The sequence below is a fragment of the Erythrolamprus reginae genome, chromosome 5, assembly GCF_031021105.1.
Source record: "Erythrolamprus reginae isolate rEryReg1 chromosome 5, rEryReg1.hap1, whole genome shotgun sequence".
Classification (NCBI taxonomy): domain Eukaryota; kingdom Metazoa; phylum Chordata; class Lepidosauria; order Squamata; family Dipsadidae; genus Erythrolamprus; species Erythrolamprus reginae.
The window spans coordinates 76,710,671-76,735,462 of NC_091954.1; the positions used below are offsets into that span (position 1 = coordinate 76,710,671).

The window sequence follows — 24,792 nt, forward strand, 5'->3', positions numbered from 1 at the left end:
CATTGTAAAAATAACCACTCACTTACTGAATGTTTCACTTCTGCTATCACTTACAATAGAGTCAGTACCACAAACTTCTTATGGATAATGGCAGGTAAACGATTGAGTCATTATAGATTTGACTTTGAAACTTCAGGATGCAATTTAAAAACATAATGACAATATTTTTTTCTTTTACATAGAATCTTATCTCCTATATCAATGATGGTGAACCTTTTTTGGGTTTCCTCCCCCCCATGATGCCCTCCGCACATCCTCACAGGCCTTTCTGGAGCCTGGTAGGTGAAAAATATACCCAAACAGGCAAAACGGAAGTTCGGGAAAACACATTTCCGGTGTGCTATTGTGCTGTTTTTTGCACTCCGGTGCTTCAGGAAGCTTCCCTGAACCTTCCAGAGTGCAAGAAACAGCACAAAGGCAAACCGGAAGTGCATTTTTCCAAACTTCCGGTTTGTCCGTTCAGCTATTTTTTTTGCCTCCGGGGCTTCAGGGAAGCTTTTCTGAAACTTCCGGAGGGTGAAATGGCCTTTCCCAATCAGCTGGCCAGCACACCTGTATGCCGGAAATGAAACATGGCAAACTCTTGCGTGCCCTCCAATATGACTCCATGTTCCACCTGTGGCATGCATACCACAGGTTCGTCATCACGATCCTATGTGTTCAAATTGGCAAGCAAACATTCTCAAGCAAACATTATTTTTAAACCTCCTTCAAATTTGATTGGAATTCTAATTTCATAAAATGGGTATAGGGTAAAACTGCTGCAATGGACAGGCTGGCCCAAACTGTGAAGTGATTTATGGTATCAATATTTGTGTTATGTGTTAATGCATGCACTTTGAATTTAATATGGAAATCTATATGATGCCAATGAACTTTGCATGTGCTCCCAATGGAAAACGCCGCACGGAGATGTGGCTGTTTCATTCTGGACTTTCTCACTTTCTGAACTCCTCATAGCGTTCATTACCATAGCCTGGAAGATAACCATTATATAGTCAGCTTCCTCTCTCTTTTTTAATTACTTTTTTGCTTTCTTATTTTTTACACTACTGATAATGCTGTAGTATTTTTCGTGCTAGGTTAAATATATTTTTTTCAGTGCCTTTGTAACATTGTAACAGTCATTAAATGGACTGTTATACGTCAAGGACTAGCTGTACTACAAAACAGTACTGTACAATTATTGTATATTATAATTAACCAAAAGCTTTACTGGAAAATGAAGATGATATAAAATGATACAAAATAAAGATGGACAGTGATAAGAGTTGCTGAATGAGATACCAGAAAGGTATTAGAGCATTGGTTCTACGGTTAAGAGCAGTGGTGGGCTCCTACGGGTATGGTCAGGTACACAGTGCCGGTAGCATACTTTTTCTTTTCTTTTTCTTTTTTTTCCTTTCTGGGCTCTGGGTATGCTTTTCCTATCATAGTAAATGAGGTTGAATGTGTATAATTTTAGAAGAGCTGTGCGTGCGTGTATGTACATACACTTTACATGGGGCTACCTTTGAAAAGAGTTCGGAAACTTCAGATCGTGCAGAATGCAGCTGCGAGAACAATCATGGGCTTTCCCAAATATGCCCATGTTACACCAACACTCCACAGTCTGCATTGGTTGCCGATCAGTTTCCGGTCACAATTCAAAGTGTTGGTTATGACCTATAAAACCCTTCATGGCACAGGACCAGATTACCTCAGGGACCGCCTTCTGCTGCACGAATCCCAGCCACCAGTTAGGTACCACAGAGTGGATCTTCTCCGGGTCCCGTCAACCAAACAATGTCGCTTGGCGGGACCCAGAGGAAGAGCCTTCTCTGTGGCGGCCCCGGCCCTCTGGAACCAACTCCCCCCAGAGATTAGAATTGCCCCCACCCTCCTTGCCTTTCGAAAGCTGCTTAAAACCCACCTCTGCCGCCAGGCATGGGGGAACTGAGATACACTTCCCCCTAGGTCTTTACAATTCTATGCATGCTATGTCTGTATGTATGATTGGTTTTTATATACAGTGATCCCTCGATTTTCACGGTCTCGATTTTCGCGAAACGCTATACCACGGTTGTTCAAAAAATAATAATTTAAAAATACTCCACGGGTTTTTTTCTATACCACGGTTTTTCCCACCCGATGACGTCATACGTCTCTCCCCCTCTTGCTCTCTCTCTTTTTCTCACTTTCCCTCTCTTGTTTTCTTTCTCTCACTCTTTCTCTCTCTCTTGCTATCTCTTGCTCTCCCCCCTCTTTCTCTCTCACACGCCAGCCCGTGCACCCACCAGCCTCCGGAGAATGCCTGTCCCACCTCTCTTGCAGCAGAGGAGAAAGAGAGGTGGAGTGGGCGGCGAGCGGGCGGGCAAGCGGCGAGCGGGCGGGCGAACGGCGAGCGGGCGGGCAAACGGCAAGCGGGCGGGCGAACGGCAAGCGGGCGGGCGAACGGCGGGCGAGCGGGCGGGTGAGCAGCGAGCGGGCGGGCGAACGGCGAGCGAGCGGCCGGGCGAATGGCGGGCGAGCGGGCAAACAGCGGGTGGCCGGGCGAATGGCGGGCGAACGGCGGGCGAACGGGCGAACGGCGAATGGCGGGCGGGCAGGTGCCTACGGGGAATGGTGGCTGCCAGTGCTGCTGCAGGAGGACCCGTGTCCGAAGAAAGCCGGTGAGAGGGGTAGTTTTTGGCTGTCCATAGCCAAAAATGGTGTTTTTACTTCCGCTCCGCTACTTCGTGGAAAATCGACTTTCGCGGGAGGTCTTGGAACGTAACCCCCACGAAAATCGAGGGAATACTGTAATGGGTTTTTAACTGTTTTTAGTATTGGATTTTGTTATATACTGTTTTATTGCTGTTGTTAGCCGCCCCGAGTCTGCGTAGAGGGGCGGCATACAAACAAACAAACAAACAAACAAGCAAGCAAGCAAATAAATAAATAAATAAATAAATAAATAAATAAATAAATAAATAAATAAATAAATAAATAAATAAATAAATAAATAAATAAATAAGTAAATCAACCAACCAACCAATCAATCAATCAATCAATCAATCAACCAATCAATCAATCAATCAATCAATCAGGGGTGGACAGTGAAAATGGAGCTCCACCCCAGATCACCCAATTTGCACTGAAAGATGTTGAGACAAAATGCATAAGCCACGCCCACAGTGTGGTAGTAAAAATTTTGGTAGCCCATCACTGGGTAAGAGGGGCAAAGACCACACAACAATAGTGTTGGACAGAGAGGATATGGCAGGGGAGGGCTATCTGATGTTATAGAAAGAGGATTTGCACACAGGTGCAGGCTCTTTTTTCTAAAACAGTAGCCTTAACTGGGAGATTGAATGGTTGAATCATTGGGCACCTTGGATGCCGCCTCTGTAAATTTAATTTAATTTAAGCTGCCAACTCCTTGGGGACTCTGGTGGTGTACAATCATAATAAAATAGTAAGTACAGAATAAAAGACAATAGCAATATAACAACGACAAGTCTGCAGTACCATCTCAAAAGCACTAAAACATATCCTGCATAGCATAACTCACAAAGCTTGATTTTCCAATATTTCTTGCTCCCTGCCTCCATTCACCAGTCATTTTGTTGCAAGCCCAAGACTGTTTTATATAAAACTAAAAAAATCTACAAAATAGGCTGACTTTATCAGAGAAATGTAAATAAAAATCTTTTGCAATTTTGTAATGTTGCAATTTCTTTTTTTTTTTGGATGGGGGGGAGTTTAATAATTTCTTCTTCCTTTTCTTCTCCCCAAAGCCCAACAGTAGAAATGTTGGGAAATGTTGTTGGGAAACCCAACAAATGTACACAAAAGAAATAAACACTAAAATACTTGCTCTCAGCAAAAGCATTGCATGTTGCTAATTAAACAACTTTTCAAAACTATTTAACCTGTTGGTAATCACACAAACTGGATGTGGGAGTAATCAGATCTGAATTTCCCCAAAATTTCCCACTATGGATTTTTTATTTTAGCAAAACATCTGGGAAATATTTTACTGTCTCTTGCAGATTATGAATGGCTCAGTTGCAACTTTGGGTGGAGATGCCAGTGGGACATTTTACTGTGGTATAGTTACTTTTCAACTGTTGCATACCGAGGCCAATATTCTACTGTGTTTCTCTGAAAATAAGACCCTGTGTTATATTTTTTTGAACCCTGAAATAAGTGCTTGACCTCATTGCCATGAAATCAAAAGCTCGATTGGGTTTATTATCAGAGGATGTCTTATTTTGGGGAAAACAGGTTATTACTGTTTTTTTAAAGGAGGTACATTACATAAGAAATACACTAGAAGAATGCCTTTCTTTTTCTACTATCAGCAAATATTTAGCTAGAGTCAGTAACTAGAATCAGTTCCCCCCAGAGATTCATACTGCTCCCACCCTCCTCGCCTTTCGTAAGAGACTTAAGACTCATTTATGTTGTTAGGCTTGGGCTGATTAGATCTTAGCCCCTGCCCAACGAATGATTGCATAGTTGCTGTACGAATGGATGTGATTGATTTTTAATATAATTAGGGATTTTAGATAGCTATGTAATTTTAATTTAATTGGATTAGTTTTATTGTTAATTTACTATTTTTATATATTGTAAGCCCCCCCCCAAATCTTCGGAGATGGGTGGCATAGAAATCAGATAGATAGATGATAGATAGATAGATAGATAGATAGATAGATAGATAGATAGATAGATAAATAGATAGATAAAGGAAGAGGAGGTTCATGTAAAAATTTTAGAAATAGGATTGGGGATAAGATACAGGCTCTTCAGCCTGTCATACAGTGAGTCTACGGAGGGGGGTGGCATACAAATCTAAATAATAATAATAATAATAATAATAATAATAATAATAATAATAATAAAGGTGAGGATGCAGCTCTGTACGCATTCTTCGTGTCATGGCAAAATATACATAATATATAACAGATTCTTATTGTTTACAAAATTACCTGGTGTAGTGATGGGCTTATTGCACCTATGCCCTCTTTTTCTAGGTTGAATGATTATCAGCTAAGAAGTCCATCTGACAAATCTGACATTCCAAGGAAATGCATAGGAGGCTAAGTACTGTATATCATGTTGCTTATTTCCTGCCTTTATCTTCACTTGTTTTTGAGAAGACAGCAAATGCCACTGATTGGCAATGCCTTCCTGACGTTGCTCAACGTACACTCCAGCAGAATTCTGCTTTGGTTAATACCTGGTTGTATGCATAAGGTGGGGTAATCTCAAACTTGCAAGCAAACTGATTACCCCACCTTATGCATACAGAGCAATCCTATTTAACAGACCTTGCCTTTGTTTGATATGAGGGGGTGAATTTGCAGATCCATGCGTAAACATAAGCAGACACATGTTTTTGAAGGTTTTTTAAAAAGGAAATATATTAATTAAAAAGGCATGTATGAAAAAAGTTATTTTACACTTCAACCATTTCTTCTACGGCTGTGTAAAAGAAAAGATGTAGGGAGAAAAAAAATGAGAATTATGTAACAACTGAAGATACTGAGAAGCCACTGATTATCCTCTCTGTTCATATCCTCCTCCTCAATATATATATTTATTAGAATATAAATCTGTAGAAAGGGCGGATCTCATTTAGTTTTAATAAAGCAGTTGTGGAGCTTCAATAACTATTAAAATGTAGAACTGTATTGTAATTAAATATCTAGTCCATATTAAACTTCCCAAACAGGGTAGCATCAGGTTTTCAAGTTCCTACTAAGAACATCTGGACAGAGGTTACAGAGATCATCCTGCTTTCAACACAAGTATTCCTAAGTATTCCTACTTAAATTGCAGAATTTATATTCATTATTGTAATAATCCTATTTCTCATTTACATGTACAGATTTATTTCATGTCTGCATTTAGTTATTATTGTATTTTTCCTATTTGGGGGCACTGCAATAATTGCTCTCCTAGTTTCACATACCGGTGCTATTCTAAGCATTTCTGCTGAAATCTTATTAGAATCTAGATGTATGTATGCTTATATGTACTTGTGCACAAATTAAAAAACAGCTTCTGGGATGTTAAAGTGAAGGAAAATTAATAACATGGTGAAATGGTGAGAATTAAAAAATCAAGTTTACAATAATCAGTAGAACAGAATCATTTAAAATCATTTTATGCCTGTAAATTATAAGGAGCAATTTAAATTCTCCATATTCTTTTTAAAAAGGCCTCCACTGGAAGAGAGTTGTAAAGTGTAGAGCAAAGTATTATAATATCACTGACATTTGGGAATGGGAAAACCCCATTTAAAATTTAAAAGGTAACTGAATAAAAGAGCTATATTCTCTTGGTCAGGAAAAACATGTAAAAGTTTCAGGATTTCCGGAACTGCCTAATTTTCCTTTATGTATTTCAAAGGATTGATTTTGCCGAAGGAGTGCACAAAATTGTAAACCTAATTCAAAGTCTGAGAGATATCAATGGCTCTTTGCATGCCAAGTTCCCAAACCAAGACATAAAAATGCTCAAAAATTGCACAGTATTACAAATAGTGTAATCATCTTAATGCATTTGTCTGTCTGATGTTCAGAAGCATAGACCACTAACATAAAGATAAAAATTTGGAGCAGAAATTGGTGATTCCACTAAAACTTGTCAAAAGGCCTAAGGCAGGTCAAAATGTATTAGTTTCAAATTGCAAACTGCACCTTAACTAGCTAAATAGATCTATCCTATGGAGTTGCTAAACCTCACCTTCTGTTACTGATGTAAGAGTTCTAACGCCATCATTTATGAGATCATAACTGAAGAATGATGGAGTGCCTGGCATTGGAAGACTACAAAGCAATGCCAACAAAGCAAATTTAGAGCTCCTCTTCGGACAACAGAAAAACATTTAAAAGGAGCCCAATTATTTTCCTTAAAGGTATCAGCAGACTATCATAATTAATAATTTTCCAAATCAAAGAATGCTTTATTTCAAGACAATTTTTAAATGAGCATACATTCAAATAGATCAATGAAAAACCTGAAAAGTTTGGTAGAACTGGTGACATTGATAAAGATATCAGTTAAAAATTTCAAACCAGGTATCTTAATATAGACATTAGAAAAATTACATTTCTAAAGATCAAATGTATTTTCTGTTCTTCTATAAATATTAATGTGGGATCAAAACAGATTTCAGAACAATTTGTCTAGATGACCAGAGCTTTCAATCAATATTTTTTTTCAATATTAGTATAAAGAGGCTGGAGATGAATTTTTTTACACTTAAAGCCACTGTATTATCATCAGTTACCCTAGATAGACAATCTGGTGGCTTCTGGATGTATTGGGTTTACTATTGCCATGCTAGTTAGTGATGGAAACTAGGTAAATACAATTGACTATTCTTGATTATATTTGGAATGACCACGATGTTTTTTCCTATAGAAAACAAAGTGTGAATGTTTAAGCTCAGCTGTAATATTCATCAATTAGGCATCCTTTGTTACCTGGAAAAAATGCAAACAATTTGACAAATGCAAACAATTTGGTTTTATTCAGATTTGTTCATCATGTGAATATTTAAAAGAAGGAATCATATCCCTTTACTGCCAGCATCTTTCCAAGACAATGGTATGCCTAAAGGGCCTCTGTGAAAATAAACCATATCTTCAACCTTTGGCTGCAAAAGTCAGTTACTCCTGTAATCAACACTGTTTTTCTGCCTATCAGGAACTGTTGGCACCCAAATAAATTTATATTTCACTTATGCCATTCTACCACCAGTTAGTTGATTGGTTTAGGAACAAATCAATCATTTATAGGATTGTGCCTTCTTCCTTTAATAATCAGTGCTTGAAATTCGCTTCATGTTAATTATAAAACTTGTTCTACCATCTTTTGCAGAACAAAAACTGTATAGAACACCATGTCAAAAGCATCAAGCTTTGCAGATCGGGTGATCAGAAAAGTAAATAAAGGCATACTGAATATATCCATCTTTGTATAGTGAGAAACACAAGGATGTGTACATTGAAAAGAGCAAGTCAATTACATGGTGGAGGAAATGTACATAGGTGAAAGCAAATAACTCAGCAATATAATGCAATTTACTCTATACATTTGATTGCTTCTGTGTTCACTGGATGATTCTAAGTTTTCTATGTTCACCTTAAGGGAAACAAACAAAATGAAAATAATATTTTCAATACATTAACCCCCAGCAGAGGCTATTTTAGTTCTAAGCAGGCTGTCAGAGCACTGAAAAAAATTGGAGGACAAATTATTTGATAGTTTGCCTACTTGAGACAGACACCATTATGACCAGGAGATTTCACACGTTAGGGTTTAATAATAATATTAATAATAATAACAACAATATTCAAAAACAACAATAGTGTGTGCATTGAATGCTATGTCAGATATCAGTGCTTCTGGTTGGCCATTCGCTGTGTAAGTGTCAGCAGGCTGAAGACAGAGGGTACAGTATGTGGATAAAAATCCCAAGTGTGACACTCTGAGAGGAAGGAAGGCAAAGGGCTAAGGAAGGTTCAGAATCGGACAAAGGTAGCATCTATCTGCCGGACAGATGGAAGAGCCAGCATGATTTTGCGACGATACTGGGGATCCTTCTGGAGAGGGTTTCGCTCTAGATAAACTGTTTCCAACTTCTTGGCTCCTTTCAGCTCATCTAAGTCACTCCAGCATTCAATGAGATTATCATTCATCTGAGAAGGTTAGAGAAAATAAAAGTTTAAGACATGGATTAGAATCTGTTCATAGCTGTTATCATTACATCATGATCCTTCTACTGCAAAAGAAAATGCTGAAGCTTATTCTGCTTCATCACCAATTCTTTGGTGATGTGAGTGATGGTGCCCTTAGAAGGGGAGCTAGAGTGATGGACGACAGTGAAAAGGCCATTTCCTAGGAAGAAGGGAGCATATCCCAGAAAGGAGAGTAAGGAGAGGCAGTGCTGACCAGGAGACAGAGAAAGTGGGCAAGGACAGCCACTCCCTTAGTCTCTCCCACGGTATATCCATTAGGCGTTGAGTAGTAAGGGTTTGCTCTGGCAAGATGCTGTTTGCTATGTGTAAGCAAATAAAGAACTGTTCCACATTCTTGAGCTTAGCCTGATAGGTCCTGGAACCAGAATCCTGTGCATTAACTGGAACCAGAATCCTGTGCATTATCTACACAACATAGGAGCTCATACGTGCTCTGAAGCCCATTTTTCATAGTAGATAGGAAATACAAGTGAATTATCCTTTAAAAGTATTACCGCATTTTTCAGTAGTAGTATAAGACACACCTTCCCCACCCCCCAAAAAGGGTGAAAATATTGGTGCATCTTATACACTGAATACAGCATTTTTTTTTCTGTCTCAAAGCCCCGGGGTGGGCAGAGGGTCTAGGAAGGAGCTCTTGGATGTGGGCAAAAATGTCTCAATTTTTGCAAAAAACGGGCCATTTGAAAGCAAAAATGTGAAGGTGAAAGTGGCCCAATTTTCATAAAAATTGGGGCATTTTTGCCAACCTCCAGCACCCAGGAGGTCTCTGCAGGCTTCCCAGACCTTTTGCCTAGTTCATTTTTGTGAAAAAATGGGCAAAAAATGGCTTGTTATTCACAAAAACAGAGATATTTTTGCCTTCTAATTACTCCATCTAGCATGACTGGAAAAGGAATTCTGGGAGTTGAAGTCCACTAATCTTAAAGTTGTCAAGTTTGAAGACTCCTGGGTTAGGGGTGCAAGAGTCTTCAAACTTGGCAAGTTTAAGACTTGTGGACTTCAACTCCCATTCCTGAGCTAGCATGACTGGAGGAGGAATTCTGGGTGTTGAAGTTCACAAGTCTTAAAACTGTCAAGTTTGAAGTTTGTAAAAAGTGTACATGGTTATAAAAAGTATACATGTTTGTAAAAAGTATTCTGCTGCACTGGTATTTTATTAAATATTACTACACAATTTGTTTTCCACCTCTAAAATCTAGGTGTGTCTTATCCTCTGAAAAATATGGTATTTGTCAAGAATTCACGATGTACTCACACTCGAAAATGAAAGATTCAATATGGATTTAAAAGAATGATACATATCCCTATTCTAAAATCGGCATACAAAAGAGAAAAACCATGATGCAACACAAAAAGCAAGGCTCATTCAACATTCAACAGGTCCTGAAGATTGATGGCAAGAATATAGTCCTGAAGATGAGGGCAACGTCCACTTTGTTAGAAGGCTTTGATTGCAACTATTCCTATCATTTGTAAAAGCACACTAAAGCTTATTCCAGCATTGCCTACAGTGATATGATAGGAATCTTTCAAAATTCACAGGAAGAATGATCAGAAATTCTGGGAGAAATAGTTTGAATATATTTAGATGGCACTATGATGTGTAAGGTTTCGGTATGTTTGTATTTTATTTGCTTTGTGGACATGTTTTAAACTCAACAAGCTAGTTTAGGAATCTTGTGGCCAAGTGAAATTTGTCTGAATTTCGACATCAACATTAACCTTCCATAGTTTTACAGAACAAAAAATTGAAATATTATAGTATGGGGTTCTCCCACATGAGCAAGGATTTCACAAAGTGATCAGACACCAATGGAAGGATTCATTTTGAAATAGCTCCCAACCCTCTAGAATAGTACAATGAAGCCATTTAAATCCCACCATAAACACAGGGGCATTTAACAGTGTTTACTCAATCTGATGCCAATGTTGACTAAAATTACTGCAGATTTAAGACTGCAGACTTACCCAAAATTCCTGGAGTTCTGTTAGATGAGCAATATTTTCAATCTTTTTGATCCTATTGGCTGCAATGTCCAGCATTGTAAGTTTATTCTAAAACAAATGCATAGAAAACTGACATTCATTTTCTCACATTTTAGTCTCTTGAACAGAACATTATTAAAAGTTAAAGGACGTGCCATGCAGTAACTGTCACGCTGAGTATTGACAGCCACAGAGACATTCAGAGACTTTAGAGTTATTCAGTAATTAAGTAGTTAACAGTGTGTGCGTTTTATTAGCTCCACCTATTATGATGCAAAATCCTGCCACATCATCCATGCATCACTTCCGTCCCCTCCAGATCCTCCATATTTGTATTGTTATATTCTCTGTTAGCTGCCATGATGTAAGACGTATTTCAAATGCCTCCTAAGGCATTCCTTATTTTTTTTTTTACTTTTGTAATAAAAGAAACTTCTTTTGAAAGCAGATTCTCTCTTTTTAGAGAAAAGTATCTTTTTCTAGCTGCTTTATCCCTCTCCCCATACCTCCTTTCTTCTCTCTTATACATCAACAATAACAATTTCTCAGCTCAGTGTTTATAGCCAACACTTGCCATGCTGGCTTGGGAGAGAACTTAAAGAGGCAGGACAACAGCTGCACAAGTGTTAGTCACTTTCTGGACAACCTGTCCTCTAACAATGGCCATCCATTCTTTACAAAGTGCCATGTTCAAGACTAGGACCAAATAAATAGCAATAAAAAATAGCTCACGTTATTCTCCAGGCCCTCAATGACCTCTATACCATTATGGCTAAGGTACAGCTCTCGCAGATTTACCAGGTTCTGTAGTCCTTCAATCTTTGTTAACCGATTGCTCTGGAATAGGTATAAAATCTGGATTAATTCCATGTAAGGATCATTCTGGTGTCATCACAGAACAAAAGAAAAAAAGAAAAAGGAAAAGAAAAAGGAAAAAAAAATCACACTTGGAAGACCTATCTAAAGACTGTGGCCCAAATACATATGACTTTGCTCTTGTCACTTTCATTTATACTTTTAAAGTTCAATTCAAAACTGTATTAATGCCTTTCAAAAGAAACTAGGTGACAAAAACTAAGTTAAATCTTTTCTGCTCAGAACTACGTACAACTTTCCAAAACTGAAGTAGCCAAATGGGATGCAATAGTTATCCTCCCAGAAAGCAGATTTATGATTCTATTAAAGAAAAACAATTGATTTTAATTATATTGTCTCCTTTTTAAGGTTTACTGAACTTCTTTCTATGAAATCATATTCTTCACTAGCAATTTTTTTTGGGTGAGTGGGATTAAGTACATACTTTAACAGGCTGTTCTATGGCATAATTGCTTTATTTTTGGAAAGAAAAGAAATATATGTACCAGACAGCAGTTCTGTGTGTGAAAGGAAAAGCCTACAATTTCAGTGATAATTTAATGAAGGTCTGAAAAATAAATATTTAAATTCAAAGTGATGATAGCATTTGTCATGTTATTTTAGTTAGAAATTATGCAGAGAGGTAAGGCAAACAGGTGAAATGATATAATGACAATCCAAATACAAAGCACAGGACTGTACCTGTATGCTAAGCACTGTCAAGTTTGTCAATGCATCCAGGTTTTGCAACTTTGTGATTTTGTTTTTCCCCAGAAATAGGCTGTCCAGGTTAGTCAGGGTATCAATATTCTGAATTGCCTAGAAAACAACCATATTGAACAAGATTCCAGTTTCTGATTCCTGCAAGCAACACATCACTAACCTGTTTTATCTTTTAATATTGTTAAGCCACCCAGTTACCATATGATGAGATGGGTGGGTAATACATTTTACAAATAAGTAAATAACCTCCAATATATTAACCAGTAAATAGCAGTGTAGCATAGCTAGCAAACCCATGTTGCCATACTTCTCCTTTTCACCATGATTACATGCTTTTGTTTGTGAGATTATTCAAAACCGAACTATTTGTACTTTCTATCAGCCAATTAAATTAAATGGACACAGCAAGCAAGTAAGCGATGGGGAAAGGATGGAAAACAGCAGCCTTAACATTGCAAAGTCCTGCATTTTAAATTTTCTCATAAAGGCACTTCATAACAAATTTGCTGATATTTTTTTCCATTGAATCTTTATAGAATTTACTTTGTTACAAAAGATTTTTCCTTGTTATTATTTCCAGCTCATATTAATCCATTACTTATAGAAAAAAGCACCTTTCCTAAAAGGAAAGGAAAATCATGATATATAAAAATCTCTGCAGCTGAAAATGTTTTACAAATTGTTGTCATTTTACAGATAGGATCTGCTTGTATTTTCATCATTTCCTTGTGTATAATTAACATGATACAGAGTTTGCTCTTAATATTCCAATTGAGATTTATTTTGAAAGCATTGCCTGGGTATTAGCTGACTCTTGTGCTGTTTAGAGAAAGGCAAATCTTACCCTGATTCGATTAGATCCTAGCTCTAACATCTGCAACTGTTGTAAATTGCTTAGGTTCTCAATTTTGTTGATTTTGTTGTTGACCAGGAAGAGTTTCTTTAACTGAGTAAGCTGATCCAAGCCTTCAACTTCTCGTAAAATATTAAATGAAATGTCTAAGATCCTAATAGGAAACAAAGAAAATAATTTCAAAAAACAAAACCATACAGCTTCTATCATATGACACAATCTGGGTTGGTCGCTGGGACCAGAGGTTTAGCCTTCCAAGCTTTTCGACGAATGGCTCATCATCAGGGAATTTCTCTCTACCAGAATGTGTGATTTGGGCTGTTCTATGCGTCATATTTAAGTACCTGTTGGGTGTGGTTTCTTATTGGTTGATTGCTGTGTTGATGGCTGGCTATTGGCTGTTGTTTCCTTGTGCCGCCAAGTGCTGGTCCCTAAGTATCTTATAAGCTGGTGGCCAATCAGCACTCCTGTTGCCTGACAAGGGGCCTGTTTCAATCATTTCCCTGGCCAAATTTGTACCTGCTAAGCCAACAATCTTAGTAGCTGTGAAATTGACTGTATGTCCTTCTGTCATATGTTGCTGTTTTCTTTCTCATCTGTCCCACAGCCATTTTATCATGACCATTTCCCTATGAAGAACCAATACCACAATTTTCTGGCTTAAAAATGGCTTTTTTAAAAAATTGAGAAGGTAGACATTGAAAAAGCACCAGGAAATCTAACTAATAAATATAACATTCTGGTGAGAGAGAAGTTCCCTGGGGGTTAACTCTAGCATGAGTCCGAAAAACTCGAAGACTAAATATCTGGCTCTGGTGACTGACCCAGGCTGGGTCCTGTAACAAATAAAACAGGACAAAAGAGAAGAATTGAGAGGGATGGGAGTCATCTTAACCATGATTCTTGATTTGTCTGACTTTCTCCCAATTGGTACTACGTAAACATGCTTCATTTCTCCAAGTCTACAACATTCTCTTAATGGTACATTTTTCTCTTGGTGCATTTTTTAAAATAAGTAATCAGTCTGCGTGAAGACTAGTATATAAATCAACCAAAAATAATAAATTAAAAACCAAAAAAATAATAATAATTGGCAATCTTTATGAAGCGAGCCAGCCAGTTTCCCATAAATCACCCAGCTAGGGACCCAACTGTTTATCCAGATACTTACTCTAGACCTGTTAAGGCCTCCAAATTCTCAATAACACGAATCTGATTGTCATAAAGATCCAACTCTTTGAGAGTTTGTAGCTGTTCCAGATTCTCAATGCACTTAATCAAGTTCTGCCGAAGACAAAGTGTCTAAAGGAAGAATTTTTTTTAAAAAAAGAACAATTATATTTAAAGAGTCTTTGAACAAGATTCACATGGAGGACAGTTTAAGTCAGAGTTCTAGTGTTAAAATTCTATAACTTTGAAATACAGGTAGTCCTTGACCTATGACTATAACTGAGCCCAAAATTTATGTTAAGTGAGAATTTGTTAAGTGAGTTTTGCCCCATTTTATGACATTTCTTGCCACAGTTGTTAAGTGAGTCACTGCAGTTGATAACGTAGTAACCTGGTTGTTGAGTGAATATGTCTTCCCTATTGACTCTGCTTGTCAGAAGGTTGCAAAAAGTGATCGCATGACCTTGAGATGGGGATCTGCAAAGGTTGTAACTGTGAAAAATGTCATTTTTTTTCAGTGCCATTGTAACTTTGAACGGTCACTAAATGTTGTAAGTCGAGGATTATCTGTACCTTTGAAAAGCAAAAAAAGAAGAAAAAAAGAAAAAATTGCCACAATAAGTAATTTAAACCTTGGTCTCAGCTAGCGATACCCAGCCTGATTAGCCACCATTTTCATCCAGTGCTAGTCTGCAGATGGTCATTTGAGATTGTGGACTTTGGCTTGAGGTTCCTAGTTGCCTTATTGTTTGCAACTACAGCCTTAGACTATGACTACCAAGTAGAAGAATATACATAACTCAGTGAACTGCTGTAAAGACCAATGCAACAGTATGTCATACTTGTGAAGAGATGGGTGCCACAAGCATCTCACCTTCACTTTCTTGAGCACCTCAAAACCTTCTATTTTGCCAATTCGGAAATGATTCAGATCAACCTCCTAAAAGGCAAAAAAAATAATAATGGAAAAATGTAAAATCAAATTTATTTCTAAATCAGAAAGATACAGAGACTTACCAATGTACATGTCAAGGAATTTACTCAAAACGAATGTATTGACAGTATAGACACAATAAATACTTTTATTATATAGCAATGAGAATATCTTTGGAGAGGGGCGGCATACAAATATTACTATTATTATTATTATTATTATTATTATTATCATCATCATCACCATCAGCTAAAAGTCCTCCACAAGAAGTAATCTATCAATCCTTGTTAATTGTGATTGATGTACTATTCAGGATATACAGATGTTTAATCTAAACAAAGAACATTCATTCTGAATTCTCAGTTTTTCAGCATTTAAGGAAGAGTTAATAGTATATGCAAATGTATTTCAAAATCTATATTTGCTTTCTTCTCCATTTGAGAGGCTGCTACCAAATTTCTTAAAGGAACAGAAATATGTAGATATTAATTGCAATTTTAGTTTTAACTGAGAAATTGGTAAATCGGGGTAGGCAAAGTTGGCTCTTCTATGACATGTGGACCTCAACTCCCAGAATTCCAGAGTTATCATGATTGGCTCAGGAATTCTGGGAGTGAAGTCCACAAGTGAAGAGCTAATTTTGCCTATCCCTGTCCTAAGCCATCATGCGTATTGCCTATTCTCACACTCAGTCCATTTTTTCTTTTTGTTAATTGTTTACAATCCTGTCACCAATGTTACATGGTATTACCAGTGATAAAGTTATTCACTCGCCCGAAGAGATAAAAGTGAGAAGTAAAGAAGTTATTTACATTACTGAAGTTTATATTGCTTAGTAATTCTGCATAGCTTTTCCTCCTGATCCAACCTTCTGTTCTCACAGAAACCATTAAGATGTCTTTCAGAAGCATAGAAACAGTACACAAAAATGTTCTGTATAAAATGGACAGCGAAGGGCATTATTTTCACGCCTGATACAATATGCAGGCAACGCTGCTACTACAAGTCAATGATTCCCTTCTTCTTCATGAATTCAAAGAAATTCATTGTATCTTGCATCATTAAAATCTTTAGCAGCATGTATCCTGAACCTTCCATTTAATTAAGCCATTATGCAACTCTAATTTTTTATAATACAAGAACCATAAAATGTGACCAGCTGTTTCAGGGAAGCCTAAGGAAGCTGTGAAAGGAGGAGGATTTAAAAAAAAAATTAAATTATCAGAACTGTTCAGTGTTAGTTAATTGGGACTTACAAAATTGCACAAAAAGTCATAACATTGGAAATAATAATCTTTAAAGAATGAAACCAAATATCAATGTGGGAATGACAGATCTGGAACAATTTTTTTCTGACAAGTTAGAGAAAAATACTGAAATTGGAACTAAAAATGACAGGTTTGGAAAATGATGCTTTTTTGATGGGATATACAAAAGAAACTGGCTAAAGTTTTAAAAATTTAAAGAGAAATACAAATTACAAACCAAGAAAGTATTTTCCCATTGGATCTAACAAAAGAGGGTTCTTAAATCCTTGATGAAGTGGGATGGAATAAAGAAGAATTAAAGAGAAATCAAATTTTAATATTTGAATGTACCAAAAATTAAGACTATTAGATGTAAAAGGAAGGAATATAAAGCTGGTTTATTTGGTCAAGATTAAAATAAGGAATTTATTTGCAGTTACCTTTTTGTTGATACTAGAATTGAAAAGGTGATACTTTATGGATTTTCTTATAGAGAAAGGGATGAAGACAGATGTTTGTAATTTTAGAGGGGGTGAAGAGTCTATACTTGTAAGGAAGATTGGAAGTCATTGCTTTATATATTTCTTTTCTCATTTTTCTTTCATGTAGTTTTTATTCTTTTTAATATTCTTTTTCATCAAGTTTAGTTTTATTAATTTTTAGTATTGTAATCAAACTTCTTAATAAAATTATATGCAAAGCAGTTTAAAAAAATAACAACTCAGGAATTATTCTTTGCCTAAATTTACGAGATGTATTTCCAAAGCTTTTCACATGAGCCAGTTGCGTGCAGCTGTGTGTTTCTGTATGAAAGTGACATTTACAAATACCTCAGCCTCTGGATCCAGGCTAATAGTTTCCATATCCACTGGAATCTCTGATTCACCTGTAAAACAGCAAGCACATCCTGTGTAAACCCATGGTGTTCTCCAACCAAAAGCCATTTTGCAAAATGTGCTCTTCTCCAAGAGAACTTAAACCTTAGGGCAAAAGGAGAGCTAATGGATTTAGATTTTATTGTTATAATGCAAAAGTCATATAAGCCCTTCTCAGCTAATGATCACTTTGGCTAAATGCAAATATAGGGAGAGAAATACCAATGCATTTGTGGAAAATGTATATTACCTAATATTGGATTCAATTAGGAAGTAAGAAGTAACTCAAATGACTTAACAGCTATCTGAGCAAGGAATAAATACCAGAAATTTTAAATTACTCTTGCACTCTGGTTATCATTTCAGTTTTGCAGTGTGGTAAAAAAAATGTTCTCTTGGAAAGGACTGATATGGCACAGATGTTCTTCCTGGGTTAAATATTGCCCCTTGCCAGCAATTTGAAGAAAACCTTTCTGCTCTAGAATCAAAAAAATCCTTACAAATTCTCTCTTCCTCAATATGCCTGAGTGAAGATAAACTCAGGGATTTCTGCTAAATAATTCATGCATGCTCTTATTTGGCAGCTGGGTGGATTTGCTGTTTCATATTTTTTGAGCAAAATGCAACAGTGCTAAGCATTATAAAGCAGTAAGCCAGTGTTGTTTAAATTCCTGGGTTATCAGTAAATGAGCAACATGCATACAGAACATAATAATAAAAAACAAAAACTCAACGATAGAAGACCTGTTGGATTTTGTTCATCATGCCCATTGGAAGAAAGAGTTTATTCATCAGGAAGTTACTAGTTTACAGGAAGTTTTCAAATTACAACTGTAACGAAGCCTAAATTTTGTCTTAAGTCAAGAGGAATTAGTTAATTAGTTGAGGAATCCAAATAATGGGACCAGATTTTTTTTTTTAAAAAAATATGGTGCTTGTGAAGCAAATCAATGTATTCTTATGGCTATTTTTTAGCCAGAACTCGCAAAACCCAGTGTAAACTGCGGTCATATGACTATGGAATGCTGCAACCAGTCATAAAAATGAGGCAGTCACAAAATGCAATAACTGTGATCTTCTTACAGAGGTGTGTGCAGGCATTGGAATTTTGGAACTGGCTTGTAAATAACTGGGGGGGAGGAGGTAATTGTAACTTAGAATGGATACTATGCAACCAGTTGTTAAGTGAGGATTACCTGTTTTCATGAATATGATTACGTATTCTGCAAAAAACCCAAAATACCTGGATATATTTATGGAAGATTAGCCTCTTGTTCTTTTAAATTGTATGCTTTACACTCCTTTTCATATTTTTTCATTGTACCAACTGTCTGAATCTATTTTTGGAAACTTTTCTTTTACTTACCAACTAGTAATAAAATCAAGTTATACGCATATATGTGGCTTAATTTCTACTTCCATCTCATTTTTCTATTATACGTCATTAAAAAAAATCTGCTTCATGTGATTAGGGCTTATATTGTTTGGGATATTTGTGCGATTAATATATTCATTACCACTGTTTTTATGCCACTTTAATAAAAAAAAAGAAAACTAATCAATTTACAAAACCAGTACAAAATAAATAATACACCATACCATCACAAAACTTTTATCACTAGCACTGTCCTTGTTGATCCAAAGTACTTAACGTATTTTCATAGTGTAAGACACACCTTTTCTCCCCCTAAAAGAGACTGGAAATGTTGGGGTGACTTATACACCAAATATAGACATTTTTGGCCTCCTGAATCCCGACCCCTGAATCCATTTTTGCAAAAAAATGGGCCAGTTTTTGCAAAAAATGGGGTGTACAGAGGTTTTGGGAGGCCTGCAGAGTGCTCTTGGGGGCTGGGGGAAGGCAAAAACACCCTGCAAAAACGGGGAAAATTTTGTCTTCCTCCAGCCCCCACAAACACTCTGCAGGTCTCTAAACCTCCTGGGCACCCCATTTTTGCAAAAATGGGTTAAAAATGGGTCCATTTTTGCAAAAAACAGGGCAAGCAAAAGATTTGGGAGGTCTGCAGAGTGTTCCTGGTGGCTGGGAAGAACAATAGCTTTTTTTCTTACTTACCTCTTCAAAATTTTGGTTCGTCTTATAAGCCGGTGCATCTTATAGTCCAAAAAATACAATAACATAATTTATTTCTCTCTGCCCAAATATTTGCTCAAATAACTGTTTTAGGTAATCTTCTATTATATTAACAATGGAGTCCTAATTTTATTTCTGGGGTAGCTGAAAGAGGAGGAGAAGATCTGGGAATAAAAATTCCAGAGTCATCATCAACTGTAAACTTATGGGAGTGGTAGCTTGGCAGAGTAAACCTGATGTAAAATAGTTTTAAAAGGTTCTGCAACACTGAGCAAAGTTGAAACTGCATTCTCTCTCTCTGAATTCTCTTGGAAGAGGAATAGGGGAAGCACTGGAATAGGGAATAGGGCCAGCAGAAATATACAGTAACAGTTTGGGAAAGCAGCCAAAATTTACCTTGAAATAAAGATCCAATACTTTCCCCCTTCCAAAAATATAATGGAATTATTTAGGCTTGCACAGTCATTCTCTTTTGAAAATGTAGTTTTGGATAAAAAAATAAAATTTCACATTAATTGACACATAGAGCAACCACTGTAAAGAGATGATTATGATTGGCAAGCCTAGAAGTAAAGAGTGGCAAATATGCATATGAAGCAATTATTGGAGATACTACATTGAAGTATGTGACACAAGCATGTTCTTTAAAATTTTGATTGAAGAAGCAGCAAAACTTATTTTGTTCTTTATGAAAGGATTCTTCTATCTCTAAATCCTCAATTTGTTTGACCGATAAACAGTGACCAGAAATGGGACTTTTTTCCCAAATAGCTTCCTTTGTAAGGGTCATTTTAGAACAGATATGTACAATCAAGGATTAGAAACTGGACATACTCATATGATATGTTGGGCTGAGATAGTATTTCTGGACCAAAGTCACACAAGTGGCTTCTGCGACTTTTTCCCATGGTCTCCCCACTTATATTTCAAACAACTAAACCTAGAGTCTAAAAGACGTCATGGACATGTAGTTTTCTTGGCAACAATATGGAAATGGTTTGCCATTTTTGTCTTTCATAATGTTATTTTAATCTTCCCAGTCTAGCCTATAGGTCTGGGTTTCCAGTCAGTCTTCTACTCAAGAATTAACAAGATCTGATACTGCTTAGCTTTGTGAGATCACTTACAGTTGCTTAGGTGCTGCCATCTATTTAGAATCATCAGTTAGCTAAGCAATAAAATGTTATTTGTATATTTGTAATATAGAAATCATTTTGTACATCCTTATACTTTCTCCATTAATTGGTTATTTCCACTTCCACTATTTTTTAAGGAGAAACAGTCTAGGCAGCATCAAACACAGTAAATAAAAATAAAATAAAGTATTTTTTCACATTAAACATAGTTCCATGTAATTGCAATGCAACTATAAAATACTTTTTAAGAACCAGAGGGAATTTGAATCTTGCCACCTTTTATTATTCATAGGGAATACAGAATATAGAAATATAGAAAAAACATCTCATAAAAATAACAGCCAAGAATATTAATTTATACACCTTTCCACTTAAAAAGTGCAAGAGGATAATTTCTCAGTGTTTCCAAGAGTTACAATAGATTTAAAAATCATGCAATGAATAAACAATGAATGTGCAAAAACATTAATTATATGCAGTGGGAAAGTGTAACATTAAACATATTTAGCTGCATTCTACTGATTCAAAGAGATGGAGTAAGTCTTCAATTCTACCTTAGTAATATTATATACTACAAATGGCATACTCCCAATAGTAGCTTACTTGTTAAATTTTCTCCATTCTGTTCTTCTCTTAGACTTTGTTGACTGAGGTCTGTTACTATGCATATTGCTTGCTTTTTCCCTTCATCGTCTCCAGATTCTTCTGATTCAATCTTTTTATCAACTGTAGAACAGACAATATAATTTATTTTAGGACAAGTAAAGTATAATGACAGAGAATAAAACTGATACCATATAAATTACAAATAATATTGTGGCACCCTACAAAAAAAGAATTAGAGTGTAATCTGATAACCATGACAGGGTTTTTGCAACAAATACAATAACTTTGTAACATATTAAACTATTGTACAAATTATTGGTGTTATATTTTGCTACATGTGTATTGTCCATTACACATACACCTATGCACTCTATTCAGATCAGCAGGCAGTGAGATTACCCCTCTCACGACAGCAACTTTATAACAATGCATGTTGCAAATTCATCCTACACTGCTCTCATTGAAATTATCTCTTCACGATAACACCTAGCAGGAAATCACTGAACTTAAGGCTTGAGTGAACAATATGGAAGCCCTGAAATCTTGAGGTGGATAAAAAGTGGGATTTAAATGAAGTTTGATGAGTCAGTGGCATATTAAATCGTCAACGTCAGGAACTCCTGCACCGACTCAGTGGTGACACCTGAACTGCTGTATGGCAGGGTTTATAAAAACACTTCTTACTTAAAATTATTGTCATATTCTGGCATCTCACAAATGACAACGTGCAATTTGCTTTGCATGCCATGCCAGTAACGGCGAGACCTGGCAATTTGCAGGAGAGTAAAAATAGCTGATTTAATTGATGAAATAGGGTGAAGACGGGGATTATGAGATCCCGCTACAGCAATTCTGACTCCGGGAAACGACACCAGCTTTTCCTCACACCATCCCTCGCCCGAGACGCTTCCCCCGCTGCCCACTGTGCTGACCAGCCCCTAAATACGGTAGATGCCCCGCCAATACTTCCGCATCTCCCTCTCCCACATTAAGGCCAGCAGCCCCAAAACTCAGTGTCCCCTTTCTCGATAGTCGCTGAACGGAACCGAGCCAACCCTAGCCTAGATTCGGACATCACGCGCAACAATCCGGCCTCTCACCCTCCATCATCTCTTGAGCGCCCTCCCCACTCTCTGGCTCTGCTTTCGTCGCCGTCGCCATAACGCTTCGCGCTCCCCCCTCCTTCCGGCATCGGACATGGCCCTGGGATAGCCAATGAATAACGGGTTCGGGATCTCCCCCAACCAATCGCAGGATCAGCTTCGCCACAGAGGTCCCAATGAGACATTATGCGCCTGCGTTTAGCCCCGTAGCTTCCTGGGAAATGTGGTTTTGTTTTTCTCTCAGAGACGTTAACTTGCAAATGAAACGAGCAGAATTTCAGGAAAGCGGAGTGTGTGTGTGGTTGTGTCTGTGATTGTGTGGGTTGGCGTCGTGGTCGTAATTCATGTTTGCGGTGTGGATGTACCGCCCTTCTCGCCATTTAAATGGAAATTGTTTGTTTTGTCAAGTATGTATTGGTGGTATACAAAGGTATAATATTTATATACATGATGCTAGTAAAAGAAACATTAGGACAGGAAACAGAAGGCACTCTGGTGCACTTATCCACGCCCTTACTAACCTCTTAGGAATCGGTAATTAATAACTAATAGACAGAAAAAAGAGAGAGGTAATAATAAAATAGAACGTAGAGGGAAAAGGCTGAACCTTAGTGTCTTATCTACCCTTGGACTGCTTTAGTGGAAAGCTGCTCTTTCTTTTCCTTTGCCAGATAACTGGATTTGTTCTATAATCTTTTTTTGTGGCCCAATATGGATCCTTTTAAAAATATTCTTTTTGCACTGTTTTCTTTTCTAAATGTCATTTAAATATATTAGAAAAATCATGCTGTATCTAGCGGAAGAGCCAGCCTCATGCTTCCAAGCAATCCTCTGCACAACAGGAAAATAGACCTTTGTGACTGCTGTTAATTTAATTTAATTTAATAGATTTGTATGCTGCCCCTCTCCGAAGACTGGGGCGGCTCTCAAAGACTTAGGGCGGCCCCAGCAAGTAATAAATTATGAGACTTAATAGTATCTCATGCAATTCATGAATAATATCATTCATCATTGCTACAGTACTAACTATTTATATTAATGCCACAGATATTGTGATGACAGGAAAAAGACCCTAACTTTTCTCTAAGCAATGTAACATTTTATAGATCTGTTACATCAATCATTTTGAAAAAGTTAAAATAAGTTATTCTGTCCCCTTCCTGTTAATGCTTAACAATTAGTTTTTGAAAAGTGATAATAACATTTGTAATTTGCTTTTTTTTTTTTTTTTGGTGCTAAAGAGTGACTGATACTTAGTACCTGGATGGATAACCATCAGGTAATCCATACACTAGAAGTAAAGAATAAAAGAAGATCAATCTGGAAGAAGGCAACTGCAAAACATCACAGCATAAAAATCATGATCGTGATCATCTAATTATTGGAATTTGAGCCTGACTTGAGCCTTACGGTTTTAGCAAATGATACTACAGTGAGAAATCTCTTTCTGTAGTCTACACATTATGATTGGCTTCATGTTTTGTACTAAGTCACAATTGGCTAAGTACAATTTGCATAGTATGCTATGCAAAAATCAAAAGAGCACATAATGAATTAGCGTGATGTATGAAACTGGTGGTGAGTCTGTACTGTCAGGTGAAAAGCTTGAAATTCCAGGTACATGTGATGGCAGCTTACAAATCAGCATTTAAGACCGAGCTAGCCCCATTAGAAAGGGGAATTTTAATTGGAGTGTGAATGAAAAATAACTGTTTTGAAATACATATGGTAAAGATTAGGATGGCTTTCAATGTAGTAGAAAAATGGGAGTTTGTTTGGAACCCTTATTGATTAATGGTGATTGTGTGTCATCAAGTTGGTGGGACTCACCACAACAACAGAGAAAGTTTTTTCTCCAGGATGATCTGTCTTTCAGCCTTGTTGTACTGCTCATTGTAGCAAGGACGAGGCATGATGAACAACTATGGAAGCGTTTACTACAAATATACAGTATATTCCCAGCAGAGATGAAAACGATCCCAACTGCTCAGCAAGAGGCTCCTATATTGGGCAACAAGTATACAAGGAAAATGCTTGGAGCAAATGAATACTTGAGTGACAACAGCAAATGCACAGGAGAAAGCAATGGAAAACCATCCCTGTATTTTATTAAAATTCCATTTGAATAGATGCTAAAATGTGCTGCTTTTGAGTTTAATCAAACAATCCATTTATGAACACCACAGTATATTTGAATACTTAAAAATAAACATTGGAAGTATGTGACAATCCTGTTTCTAATTTTTATATGTATTTTAATTTGTTTGTTTTTCAATACTTTAAAATATATTATTTTCTATGCAAAAAAGGAAAAGGATGGAAATTAAAAATAGCTATGTCATATTATGTCCAAAAGTTAATTCATCTGAAGAGTTAAATAATTAAGAATAGATTAAAAAATAATACTAATCAATCTTTGCAACACTTGTAGTATGATTCAGTACTGGATTAACAGAAAAGTACAACTGCCT

At 36.8% G+C, this 24,792-nt stretch overlaps 2 protein-coding genes and 1 long non-coding RNA gene across 5 annotated transcripts in view; 1 reads left to right on the forward strand and 2 right to left on the reverse strand.

Annotated features, from left to right (window-relative positions):
* The window catches only part of ANO7 (anoctamin 7), a 54,493-nt gene extending 49,355 nt beyond the window's left edge, over positions 1–5,138 (reverse strand). The window contains exon 1 of one of the 2 annotated variants that reach the window (XR_011559217.1): positions 4,956–5,044. The gene's annotated coding sequence lies outside the window, so the exon portion shown is untranslated. Of the gene's footprint in view, positions 1–4,955 lie in introns of both variants that reach the window. The other variant, XM_070753227.1, reaches the window with a different exon arrangement.
* A 1,775-nt stretch (positions 5,139–6,913) lies between these two features.
* Positions 6,914–22,426, reverse strand: PPP1R7 (protein phosphatase 1 regulatory subunit 7). 2 transcript variants are annotated; one of them, XM_070753231.1, is made up of 10 exons: positions 22,319–22,426; positions 21,216–21,338; positions 17,340–17,395; positions 15,203–15,268; positions 14,330–14,460; positions 13,150–13,312; positions 12,285–12,401; positions 11,460–11,564; positions 10,710–10,796; positions 6,914–8,678 (listed from the first exon to the last, which is right to left on the reverse strand). In XM_070753231.1, exons 1-10 carry the CDS (start codon positions 22,377–22,379, stop codon positions 8,502–8,504), a joined length of 1,086 nt encoding a protein of 361 aa, XP_070609332.1. In that variant the 5' UTR covers positions 22,380–22,426; the 3' UTR covers positions 6,914–8,501. The 2 variants fall into 2 exon arrangements, with proteins under 2 accessions (XP_070609332.1, XP_070609331.1); XM_070753230.1 differs by lacking the exon at positions 22,319–22,426 and adding an exon at positions 21,903–22,132.
* Positions 22,427–22,558: 132 nt separating this feature from the next.
* On the forward strand, positions 22,559–24,541 carry LOC139168468 (uncharacterized). Its single transcript, XR_011559294.1, has 2 exons — positions 22,559–22,751; positions 23,565–24,541. It is a non-coding gene; the product is annotated as an uncharacterized lncRNA (long non-coding RNA).
* The last annotated feature ends 251 nt before the right edge of the window (positions 24,542–24,792 follow it).

Bases quoted from the DNA above. Each gene is read 5' to 3' on its own strand.
- PPP1R7 (XM_070753230.1), bottom strand. From the start codon at position 21,966: ATGGCATGCAAAGCAAATTGCACGTTGTCATTTGTGAGATGCCAGAAT. The intron at 14,461-15,202 runs GTGAGATGCTTG...TTCTTCCTTTAG, and splicing joins AGGTGCTCAAGAAAGTGAAG to ACACTTTGTCTTCGGCAGAA. The intron at 10,797-11,459 runs GTGAGCTATTTT...CATTTGTTTTAG, and splicing joins TTGAGGGCCTGGAGAATAAC to AATAAACTTACAATGCTGGA.